The sequence below is a fragment of the Protopterus annectens genome, chromosome 1.part2, assembly GCF_019279795.1.
Source record: "Protopterus annectens isolate FY-2018-M chromosome 1.part2, PAN1.0, whole genome shotgun sequence".
In the NCBI taxonomy this organism is placed as follows: domain Eukaryota; kingdom Metazoa; phylum Chordata; order Ceratodontiformes; family Protopteridae; genus Protopterus; species Protopterus annectens.
In genome coordinates, this window is record NC_056727.1 from 508,113,854 (window position 1) to 508,127,535 (window position 13,682).

General features: G+C 36.6%; 1 protein-coding gene across 2 annotated transcripts in view; it reads left to right on the top strand.

The window, feature by feature from the left end:
* The window catches only part of LOC122789881 (myelin and lymphocyte protein-like), a 278,451-nt gene that overhangs the window by 121,045 nt on the left and 143,724 nt on the right, over positions 1–13,682 (top strand). The window contains exon 1 of one of the 2 annotated variants that reach the window (XM_044057316.1): positions 10,248–10,443. The exons of the other annotated variant lie outside the window; for it this stretch is intronic. Coding sequence (XP_043913251.1) covers positions 10,336–10,443 — 108 coding nt within the window. The 5' untranslated portion in view covers positions 10,248–10,335. Of the gene's footprint in view, positions 1–10,247; positions 10,444–13,682 lie in introns of those variants that run through there. 2 annotated transcript variants of the gene reach the window in all.

Sequence of the window (13,682 nt, forward strand, 5' to 3'; positions counted from 1 at the left end):
CTATAAAATACGTATGCTTAACATTTAAAATGTCTAAATACATTAAAAACTATAACGTTATAAATATATATAAATACAATACATAAATACATAAATTGAATTAATTACGATAATTCAACCATTATAAAATAAAGTGCTTGTGCTTACTAGCATGTTTAAACATAATGAAACATCTCCCTCTACTGTCAAGATTCAATATTGCAATGTCTATTATATCTAAATACTACTGAGAAGACCTCCCAACAAGATTGTGTAAATGTATGTTGCTTAACACTAATTAAATGTAGACTTGATGTGCTATCTATAGAGTTAGTCTGTCCTCCTGTGTGCGCATTCTAGCAGCCTACCACAGACCATTTTTCCTGTCCCCTCACTACCCTAGAATATACTTACACCTAAGACTGGTCCAACTATCCCTGCTGTTTTCTATCTCCTTCTACCATTAGGTGGCAGCATCTACCAATATAAATCCTAGATATTCTTTATAATCCCAAGTTTTATTTTTTCACAAACAGTTGGTTGTGAGTTAATATCCTTAGACTGTAAATATCTTCTCCCCCCCCCTGCTAAACCACCCTCTGTAAAGGCAGCCTTCATTTTCTGCCTGAAAATATTTAGCTCATACCTTCCAACTGCAGCCTTTATACTGCTCTTTGCTGATACTTTTTCTGCCATACTCACCTCTAGTGTTCTTTCCCGCTCTGTTTGCCCTACGAGCTCACTCTGCTCTCTTACCCTGCCCCCATTCCCACCCACCCTCAGTACTCCTAGCTTTATTCCTATCTTACCCCACCCTCTCAGTCTAATTACCCAATATCAGCTCCCCCTCATTATTCCTCCCACCTATAGCCATCCTTCTTAAACTCTGTAGTCTGTATTCCACCCAGTAATTATAGCCCCCTCCTCTTTCCTTAAATCTCTAGAATACCTCCATCACTTTTTAAACCCTTTCTTCTTCATAGCCTTCTCTATTTTCCTAGCAACTCATACCCCTCTCTCTATGCTCCAACATGCTCTACTCAAGTTATCACACCCTCCAGTCCCCAGCCCTACTTCCCTTATACTATGCTACCTCATATTCTACCTATGCTTGTCCAATACTACATACAAAGACAACTACCATACAAACCTACCTTCTCTGTCATTCTTACTCCCATTTCCACTCTAGCTCCTCTTCTCTCATTGAGCCCAACCCTCTGCACCTATTTCACACTAAACTCTTCTCCTCTAAAGTCAAGACACTGTCACCTGCTCCAATCTACAATCTACCAAAATTCATGCCTGACAGACCAATATGGCTAAAGGATATCTCATTCAACAACCTAGTCTAAGCTGGTGATATCCATCCTAACCCTAGTCCTACATCCTTTATTAACAACACTCATCCCTTACCCTCTTCCTCCTATCTCAGCACCCTAAATATTCTTACAATTAATGAACAAAGTCTAAACAACAAAGTACACTAATTTCAAGCTTGGGAAGCCATAACCAACCAGATATCTTAGCCATCTCCAAAGCCTGGCTCAAGCCCTTTATCGCCAACTCTGAGATTCTGCCCCCAGGATTTCATTGTCTCAGAAATTACTGACTAAATAAAAAAGGTGGAGGCACTGCCCTAGTCTACTCCAAACTTCTTACCTTAATTCCCCTCCAAATTCCAATTCTTCAATTCCAGAACACTGAACTAACTGCTGGAATTCTAAAACTAAATAAACATAAAAATGTCTGTACTATTGTCCTATATATCTCACCTGGTAACAATATCTTTACACTCAAAAATATTCTCATATGGGCCTCTACTGAAATTAACTATGAAACTTATATCCTTGATGATGTGAATATTGACTGGAATAAAATCAATTGCCCCTCTCCTTCCCTATCCATTAACCTCTATAACTTCAGTCAAATAATGCTATCCATCACTCGACCTAACATAATAAACCCTTCCAGATCCACTATAGATTGGATCCTAGTCTCAGATCCAAATAAAATAACCAATTCTGGCGCAATTCCTGATACCTTTAGCGACCACCTCCCAGCCTTTATGCATCACTCAACTAGTTCCTCCACACACCAGCATCAATACATTCAAACTCATAACCTCAGTAACTTCAAAGCAACTACTTTCTCAAATACTTTCAAACAAACAAACTGGCAAATTCTAAACATCCTTCCTCTTGACAAGGCTATAGAATACTTCAACTCTGTCTTTATTGATACTTTAAACTCACTAGCCCCACTAAGAAACAAAAGAATAAAAACTAAAACTGCTCCTTGGCTATCCAAAGAGACAAAACAGATTATGCACCACAGAGACAAACTAAGGAAGCTTTACTAAACTAATAAACTGGCCAATACCTTTCTCCAATATAAACAGCTCCACAACCATGCAAAACGACTAATCACCAAAGACAAAAAAATCCTACTATATCAAACTTCAGTCCAATAACAATAAACCCCCCCCAAAATTCTGGAACTCAATAAACTCACTCCTCAATCCAGGCTCCAAGAATAATCCCTGTCCTGACCCAAGTAAATCTGACCTCGAACTAGGCACTGAATTTAACTCATTTTTCATAGAAACTATTACTATCCTCACCAAGACATTACCCAATAATAACCCAACTGCTCTACACCCCCCCTTCTAACTCACCTCATCTGCTTGAACTCAAACCCACCTCCACTAACTTTATAAAAAAAAATTTTTGTCCAACCATAAAACTTGCTCTAACGCTCCCAACAATATTCCCTCTTCCTTTCTCAAATGTGCTGCTGATAGCATTGCTCTCACAATCAGCATCATTATTAACCGATCCATAAAAAAATCATACGTCCCCAAGCAATGGCACTCAGCTTATATTCTTCCTCTTCATAAAGGAGGCAAAAATACCAGCATCTCAAACTTTTGCCTCTTTGCTTTGCTCTCACTAGAAAAATGCATCCACCTCCAACTTATGCCTTTCCTGACCCAAAACAATCTCTTCAGTCCTACCCAGCATGGCTTCCATCCAAGCCATAGCAACAATAACTGCTCTTCTCTCTTTCCTAGAAACTGTCAATCGAGCCCAAGATTCAGGACACTTAGTTTCTACTGTTTTACTCAATCTGTCTAAAGCCTTTGATACTGTTCCCCACAAGCACCTTCGCTGTCATCTCTCAAACCTTAATCTCTCACATAATGATTTATCCTGGTTCTCCAGTTATCTATCAGACAGATCACAGGCAGTCAAATGGAAGAACTCCATCTCTTCCTTCCTACCTACCCCAGCTGGCATACCACAGGGATCCATCCTTGGGCTACTGCTTTTTAACAACTTCATCAATAACTTTCACAATGCCATTCCTGATTCTAAAATCATTCAATACGCAGACAATTCAGCCTTAGTCTGTTCTGCCTCAAACCTCTCTGAATTGCTGACTAAAATCCAAACTGCCTTCTCAACAACTGAAAACTGGATGTGTCAAAACCACCTCTCTCTCAATGCGAATAAATCAAAAATTCTACTATTCCCTCCCACAAAGACCCTCTCCTATGATAAAAACCACTTCAAAGTCTATAGTCAAACCAACTCACCTATAGAAGTGGTCCCCTCTTCCAAACTACTTGGCATTACTGTAGATGAACACCTCAAGTTTGATATTCATATTCAACAAAATATTAAGAAAACCCACAAAAAGCTAGGTATGCTGTATAGGAATAATCGTTTTCTCTTCAACTCTACCATGCAATCTCTGGCCTCGACTTATCTTCTTCCTTCCTTATTATACGGAGCCCCTCTAATAACCAACCTGTCCTCCTCAATCATCTCTAAACTAGAAAACTGCTACAACAAAATCTCTAAATTTGCCTCTAAATCTAAAAATACCACCCATCACTGCCTAACCCTACAATCCCTGAATTGGCTTGAACTCCCAAACTACCAAGACTATCTCCAACTCACTACTGCATATACACTCATATTTCACCCAGCAAAATGTCCCCCTCTAACTAATATCCTTCCCCCTTATACACCCAACAGAGCTCTCAGATCTGAAAATCAGAACTTAATTACTATCCATAAACCTAAACGTCTTGCTGGCCAAATTCTCCTATCTTTCTCACTAGGCAAAAAATGGAATTCCCTTCCCTCCACACTAAGAACCATACCAAACTCAGAAAACTTCAAAACCCAACTATTCAAACACTGTCCACTAAATGGAAATGTACATGCCTTCACCCAAGGGGGTTCTCTCTCTGAATCCAAAGCTCTACAACTCTCATAGTTATCTTCCTATGAGCCTATCTAAGCTCTCAACAATTTCTATAGCTTCTCTCTAAGCTCTCAACAACTCCTACAGCTACCCTCACACAGCCCAACCTTGTAAATATTGTAAATAGCATTCTACTGTTGATGTGTGTATGTAAAACATACATTTTCTTAAAAGGTTTGTATGTAAACTGTTTCCACACCTAACACATATCTGTTTTCCTCAAATGAAACTGTATGATCCCTACCTTCAAGCTTAATGAATTTGTTAACTATGCATGACACTGAATGCATTTATGAGTAACTATTCTACATAATATTATCTTTAATATTAACTATCAGTTGTATCTAAATTGTATAATGCATCTTGGAGCTTTTCTCCCTGGGCCTTCACTGAAAATGGGTCAATTCAGCCCAGTGGACTTCCCCGGTAATCAAGCTGCAAATAAATAAAAATAAATGTTTGCATTTATGGCACGGAAAAGTGCCTTTTCTATCACTAGTATTTCTCTTTTTCTTATCATGTTTTGTATAGCATAAAAATCTCTTCAGTGATTTTTTATTTTTGAATAAAAAAGTTGGTTTGTCACCCACACTACTATGAATGTGGGAGTCCTGGGTTAGAACAGGCCAGTACTTCCTGACTATATCTGTAACTAAATGTACATCACTCCAAAACGTGGTGGGTACCCGTAATTGTGTCTTCCTTCTTAATCCACTACTAGCAGCTTCACTCTTATGTGATGTTACTTGCTCAGAAAAGTATGGTCTACTTGCATCCATTCTCAGACCAACTGTGTTTGTTACAATTTCTTGGGTCTTTGAGTCCGTATAACCCCTGTCTAAAAAATCTATTCTGTAAATCACCCACTTCCCTTTCGAATATCTCATCCTTGGCTGTCAGCCTGGAGGCTCTCGAGGTTGGCCTTTAACCACATTTCTAAAAATGTGTTTGGGGTGCATACTACTCCTATGCAAGAGATGATTCCTATGGCATTCTTTCCTGTGCATTTTGGTGGTCAGTTTCCCTTTATCATTCCAATATATACAGACATCCAAAAGATATATCTCCTGATCAGAATAAATCATTTCAAATGTGAGAAATGGAGAGGTGATATTAATTCTTTTATAAAAGATTTTTAAATCAGTGTAATTACCCTTCCATAATAAAAACAGATTAGCAACAAAATGCTTATAAAATATGATCTGTTCAGACATATTAACTGGTAATATATGCTTGTTTTCCCAGTTAGCCATAACAAGGTTGGCGTAGCTATTGGCACTAGATGTGCCCATAGCTATGCCTTCCTCCTGCAGATAGACATTATGCTGAAACATCATGGAATTGTTGTGCAAAACTAAAAACATAGACGGACATATCAAATCAATATGTGTACTCCCATATGTCCCATCTAAAAGTAGGTACTGTCTCAATATCTCTGCCCTTAACGCATTCGGTATACATATAAAAAGAGAACGCACATCTAATGTGACCAGTATAATTGACTCATTCTGGATGTTAACTCCATTCAAAAAAGTATACAAGTCTGAGAGAAATTGTTTTGTATCTTTCAAAATATATTTATTTTTATCTACAATAAGCCTTAGATTCTTCTCAATAAAAATAGATAGCGGTTCAGTAACCCAGTTGCTACCTGAGACTATTAGCCTAAGTGGAGGGTTAACAGGGTTTTTGTGGATCTTGGGCAACCCATGAATAGTAGGTATAAGGGGTTTGGGTACCTTAAAATAATTAAATAAGCTCAAATCAATAACATCTCTAGAAAACATATCATGCAAAACATATTCCATGTTTTTAATCAAATCATTCAACTCGGTTCGACTCATAGGCCTATAGGTATTCCTGTCACTAAGCATCTCAACCATGGTATTGTAATAATAATCATAGTTCATGATTACAATTAGCCCGCCTTTATCAGCCTGTTTCATTACTATATTCCTATCAGACTGAAGTTGTTTCAGAGCTTCAAAATCAAACTTACTAAGATTATTAAAGGCAAGGCATTTCCTATCAAATAATTTTTCAAACATCTCATTCTCACACAAATGTAAAAAAAGTGTCAGTGATAGGATGGCTTTGTGGAACAAAAGTGCTAGGTTTGTGATAGCAATTTGTCATAATTTCATTTTCATTATTAAACATTAGTTTCAATAATATATTCCTATTAAACATTTTAGATTAAGTATTGCCTCTGTTACCACAGCCCTCTGTGCAGGAATAAAAGATAGTCCTTTGTTTAATAAACTCTGTTCAGTTTCACTTAATATTCTCAACAAAATATTCCAAATCAGGGATTTTTCAGAGCTTTCTTTCATCCCTGCTACTCTCTGGTGGGAGTATTCTGTGAGTTTCTTCTTATTATTTGAGTCCTGTTCTCCATCTTGCGACCTGTGTCTATCAGTTCCATAAGATTTAGTCGAATCAGTAGTGTACGAAAAACTGAGGCTTCCTGAGACTGTGTAAAGCCTTGTTGACCTGAGGAAGCCTCATCATTTAAAATATGTAATCGTTCATTACTGTCTGCTTGTGCAGTAGAAATTGAAGGACCTTTCTTCTTACTACTTTGGATGCCATTAGCACCATCAGCATCTTCAAAAAGAGGAGGTGCATTGGCTTTCCGTTTGGCTCCCATCCGTTCTTCCATACATACACTGTCATTGGTGGAGGTAACAGCCAAAGATTTTTCAGCTCTATCAGTTGTCTGTGTTAAGGTGGTTTTTCGATCAGCAGTTGTACGCAACTGTATTTTGGGCCATACAAACACATGGCCCACTTTAAAGTCGTCTATGTCCCTCTGTAACTTGCCCATTTTCTATCTGAGTAATCTGTTCTCAAACAGTTTCAGCGAGTCTAAGATATTACACATTTCCTCTTCGACAAGTCCATGGGGATAATCCCGAAACAACAATTCTTTCTGAGATACTATATTGTTCATGATTGGTGACTCTTCTTTATCGCTGAACTCTATAAGTAAGCGTATGTAGTTAAAGCTTACCTCTAGATTCAGCTGTTGCCACCTAGATAAAAGTTCAGGATGTTGTTCACCTTGGGTAGGCATTTTTAGCATCCTCAGACGACATGGAATAATTGTATTTAAGACAGGCTTCCATATGAAATTGTTGTGCTTGTACTCTTTTGATTTTATGTAGGAGGTCTTTTAACTTATGCATTTCTCTCAAAAAAAGTACATAGTCGATATCACCATATTCATTGTCTTCATCTCTCCCTAAAAGCACATTACCTAATAAAGGATTCTATTTTCTCTTTACAAACTCCATCATCCTCACAGAGGAACTGTTTTCAGTCATTTTTGGAACATTCAGGTTATAGTCCAATTCGATCCCAGCATCAGAAATAACGTTGGATGCCCTTCCAACACTGTCATCTGCCGTTGTTACCAGCCACAGTCAAAAGAAAAATAAGAGTATCAACACCAAATAAGTCACAGCTGATATAAAAGGACTGCTGGTAAAAGCAAAACAGCAAAATCTCCACAAAAGCATTCAATGAGTCCAGCCAATGGCAGATTAATTTCATAAGAACATAATTTATTAGGTTAGCGCTTTCGTGGTGTAGACACACCACTTCATCAGACCATAAAAACATTCAAAGACTTCAACAATATATAGTCTAACTCTTAAATTAGCATTACTTCATCATACTGACTGGGCACTTAATGCTTAAAAAAACTGTACAGCTTTGCTGACATCCTAAAATATTAAATGTCTATATCATTATAAAAGATAGATCTTTCACCATATTTATCTAAGTTGAAAATTATAAACAGTAAAAAATCTTAAGAACCATAGATGTAAGAATATTTTTTTTATATGTATAACATTTAATAATATGTAAACACTATATAGCCTGGCACATCTCAGCCAGCTGGTTCTTTGTCAGCTTTCCATACTCCTCTGCTGACATGCTGCCGGCTCTCCCTGACTAACTATGCCAACAAAAGAAATAAAGCAATTGTGATCTGAACTCTGAGTATTCACTGTGTGGCTGATTTAGAGTACAAAAAAATCTTCAGAGATCACTGTACACAAACTACAGGAATTCACACTACCCACACCACTACAAGCCAATTAGTATTTGCCAACCAATTAATATGTGGTCTGGATATCCCACCACTGCCAAACAATTAATATGTGATGCCCATGCACTGGCCCAGCAATCAAGGAGCCTCAATCCTCAACACTAACACCACTGAGGGGTGTCTATATAAGGAAAGGGCAATGGTTAAGAGGATGGCCTAATGGTTAAGGTGTTTGCCTTACAAACACAAGGTGCAGGGTTTGAGTCTCACAAGGGATAATTGGCTAGGCTTAAAATGGCTCACAAGAGCAGTTAGCCTAGTACTAATCTATGAACCTATGAACCGAATACACATACAGTAAAGTATAATTTCCCTTAAGAGCACACAGAGATCACAGTCAGTCTGGAGCTGGTTTCTCCCTTTCTCTCCAGATCCCCAATAAGACTCCCCACTGGCACAGCTATAGGGTCCAGATCTCAGCCTAGCGGGCAAGCTAAAACCTCCAGCACCCTCTCTGTCCAACCAGTGCTTCGTGTCCCTGCCCAAGTAGCTGACACACACACACACACTTTGAGAAAAGAGTTATATACAGCCACACAGACACTCCTGGGGAAGGCTGGCACAGGTTCTGCAACTGTTGTCCTTTTACCCAGACTATACAGTAGTACCACTTGCCACCACCCACTAATATTTATCAGCTACTAAAAGGCCCCTATGAAAGGGTGCCCAATTATTACTGTGCAATATTATTATTCAAATGGCAAGTGCAACTGAACAGTCAAAGCTTATTTGGAGTGGCGTGGCCAGTATCACTATATACATGTAATGTACTCTTAGAGCTTAAATTATCTCTACACAAAACAGCCACAGTTGAAAGGTTTAAAATATTTAATAATAAATAATAAAAACACAAGACAATACTTCTTACTACACAGTGCTAGTCAAGAGTAGTTCAGAGATCACAGATAAATACTTAAAATAATACAGTAGAAAAGTTCTGACATCAATACAGAAAAAAGACTAATATTCCTGTTCCTAGCTATATCTAAGGGAAAACACAGTTCTAAAATAAAATTACATATAGAGAAAGACAGTGCTGGTGATGTTGGATGTTCTCAAGACAAATGCTCAAATGCTCTCACTCTTTCTGTCCTTAAATTGATAACACAGTACCAATAATTCATTTCAGATTACATAATTTCTTTCTGGTTCCCAGGCTAACAGAAACTCAGAGGTTAATAGCCCCTTTGATCTTGTAGCTGGTCAGGAAGCCAGAGTAATAAAAGAAACTATACATGTAAATTCTAACCATTAACTCTGGGCTCAAAACAATAGGCAGAATGCCTCCCTCTCGACATCTCAGCTCCAAGTTTTAGATCAAAGAATTTCACAATGCTTGACTTACCAGCTTTCTTACAGCAGAGTGCTCTGTTGTTACATTTTTTTCGGTTCAACATCCAATACAATATTTTCTCATTTAAGAGAACTAGTCTGTGGCTTACGTTAATATTTACAAATGACAGAATTATCTACAGAATTCTATCTGGCTAGGCTGGTAGCCTTCACCTATCTTCACAACAACTGTTTATGAAAGCATTACTGGTATCAAGAAAGAAGCTTTCTGATTTGTGAGTGTAAGTATATAGCAGCTGTCATTTAAAATGTACATAAAAGAAGTGAAAAGAATAAGCTTTAATGCCATGAGAAAAGAGGACAGTTGTAAACTGTGAAACAAAAGTAATCTCAAGGAGCATACCTCAAGAGCTATTGAGAACACTGTCCATTTTTTTTACTTCAAATTAATTTGGTTGCTGCATTGTTATTAGGATTTTATAGTCTACCACACTTAAAATGACAGATAACAAAGCTGGTTGATCAGGGTGGAACCGATTTAAGGTGTGCCTTTTGAAGTCTCTTGAGTGTATCATTGTGCCTCAGCTATTTGAGAACACCTGCTGGATTAGAAAGGTGCATTCTTTATATTAGCTTGCTAAGACTTTGAGAAAAAAAGTACTGAAGAAGGAAACATGGCTGCAAATCCTGCAACCCAAAATATATACAGCAATGCATCTCCGTTGCCATCTGGACCTAAAGTTATTATGTCTTTCCCAGATGTTCTTATGTTGCCAGAACTTGTAAGTAGAACACCACAAATGCGGTGAAGTAATGTAATATTATTCATGTATATGTCTGTAATATATTGAACAATGTCCGTTTTATTGTTGCTGCTTCTACTGTTATTTGTGAATATATCATTACTTATAGCAGTTTATTTGTGGGATGACTGATAGATGCAGAAGTTTTGTCTGTGGAGAAATTAGATCACACATCTGTTAGGGAAAAATAAAGAAAACGGTTGTAATATAAACGTTGTAAATCTGACATAACACAAACGTTTAATTAGTTTCTTGGGGTAAGAAAAATCTGTAGTTCTTTAAAATGTAATTCAATATATCGTAAATACAATGCAATGCAAACTGAATGTTTGTCTGACCAGGGTAAATAGCACGATTTACATTTTTGAATTGCCTATTTCGTGTTAAGTACTAATAGCACTATATGGAAAGTAAGATGTTAAGTCTTACTTACTACTAACATGTTTTAGTGGTGGTTGGAAATTTATATTTATGAAGTGAAATTGCTATCCCACCTTTCTTATTGAGTTTACATGGACTCGGTACATACACAGTCTTGATAGTTGTGTTTGACTAATTCAGGTTCGTTTTCTGTGTAACAGGTTTGGCTATTTGTACTATATTTAATCTCTAGGGTCATAAGGCATTTGTGACTTTAAAGTGATTGCTTATGTTTTGGTAAATGACCTGAGCACAGTAAGTGGGCAAAGTGTAATGGGTGTGTCTACATCAGCTCCCTACTGGGCAGACTTAGAAAATGTAAGTGAGAAACTGATTTATTCACGTCCCAGGAGCATACATGAATTTATTCACAATCCTGTAGCATCGAATCAATACATTTACTTCTCTTTACACCGGGCCAGGATCACTTGTCCTTTGGTACTATAATATCGACATAACGGACATTTGAAAACGCGCACTATGTATGATGAATAGTTTTCAATTTTACTTTTCTAGTGATTCCTCAGAATTGACTGGTGGAATAAACTATTTATGATAAGTTATTCTAGTTTGGCTTCGGTGGGTTCAGGATGTATATTCGAAGACCCTAAATGCGATCTTTGGAATAGAAATTATATTTGAATACGTTGTTCAAGGAAATTAGTTAACGTCAATTTTCTGGTTTGTGTCATAACGTGCCTTTGAAAAGAGTAATACGCTGCACAAAGTACAGCAGAATTCCTAATGTACCAAACACAATAAACTGCCCAAGCATCCAGCTCATTTCACCCTCTCAGAGCAAAAAAAACTGCACAAAGCTTTAAATAATGGAGGGACAAAGGTCTGAAAATAGGCAACATTTTTTTAAATATTGCTCTTACAAACTTAGAAAGTAAATAGAATAACAGGTTTTGTGTTAGCATACATTTTCCGAAGGGTGTGACCTCTGAAACTCAAACGTCCATAGCTCTCAACCTTCCATCTCCAAATCGAGCAACACTCGCCTTCATAATGTGGAACAAATGGGCAAAATGTGGAACACATACCGATGGCTTACTAACAACTTCAACTAGGAAGGTCATAGAATGGTTAAAATATGCTGGTTTTACGTAAGGAGATCTTTAATGAATTAATATGATGAATGTCAATTTACGATGGATTTCACTTGAAAAAATTCCTAACACTGAATGTGTTACAGACTCTTTCAACGTGGAACATGAACTTTTTAAGACCCCGAATGAGGTACGTTCCTCGTAATGAGGTACACTTGAAAGGTATGCAAACGTCTATCATTTTCTGACTTTTTATCTTTAATGACTTGCCAGTGATTTCCCAGAAAACTACAATTCTATGAAAAATGGACCAAAACCTTGCGGGTATATATATATATATATATATATATATATATATATATACACACACACACACACACATATATATATGTATATATACACACACACACACACACACACACACACACATATATATACACACACACACACACACACACATAGATATATATGTGTGTGTGTGTGTGTGTGTGTGTGTATATATATATATATATATATATATATATATCTATATATCTATAGATATATATATATCTATTAGTATGTATATATATATATATATATATATATATATATATATATATATATATATATATATATATATAGATATATATATATATATATATATATATATATATGTGTGTGTATATATATATATATATATATATATATATATATATATATATATATATATATATATATACATGTGTGTGTATATATATATATATATATATATATACACACACACACACACACACATGTATATATATGTGTGTGTGTGTGTGTGTGTGTGTGTGTGTATATATATATATATATATATATATATATATATATGTATATGTGTATGTGTATATATATATATATATATATATATATATATATATATATATATATATGTGTGTGTATATATATATATATATATATATATAAATCTGTTGCCAATCATTAGCGGTTCCGGTGTGTTGATCCCTAACCGGGAAAAACCGAAAGAAGAGCTAAAAAACGTTTGGTCCATTTTTCATAGAGTTATAGTTTTCTGAGAAATCACTGGCAAGTCCTTAAAGATAAAAAGTCAGAAAATAATGATAGACCAAAAGTATGAAGCAAAAATCGGACATCTTGCAAATATCTGTACAGTCGAGAGGTCAACTCTCATGTATGATGCCTTACTTGCAGAGGAGTCTGCATCTCATTTCTGTTTTCGCTGGGTGATCCCGTTTCCTTCCACTTTCCAAGGACGTGCCCTAGGAAAGTAGCTCTCATCCAACTTGTTCATAGTAGTGTCCAGTGTATGGGCTTCCTGATGTGGACTAGGGTTACCACCTGTCCCACTTTGCGAGGGACAGTCCCTCTTTGGGCAGTTGTGTCCTGAAAAAAAAAATGTAAAAATGGCAAATGTCCTGAGATATTAGGGCAAAATTATTTCCTATATTTTATGTAATAGTTGAATAAAACAGTTATTCTGTACCTGAAACATACAAATGTTCTGAGAAACAGAATAAGCGAATAAAATGCTCCAAGAATAAGCTTTTATTTACGCAAAAAAAGTGAAGTTCTGTCCTTTGTACTGGCCATGGGTATGTTTTGACCAGCAAAATCTGATGTGTCTACCACAATTGTCCCACTTTGGGCATTTGAAAAGGTGGCAACCCTAATGTGGACTAGCGTCCTGTCCTAGATTAGTTGTTCTGTTTGCAACCATTAAGTCCTCCTGGGATAATGTCATAC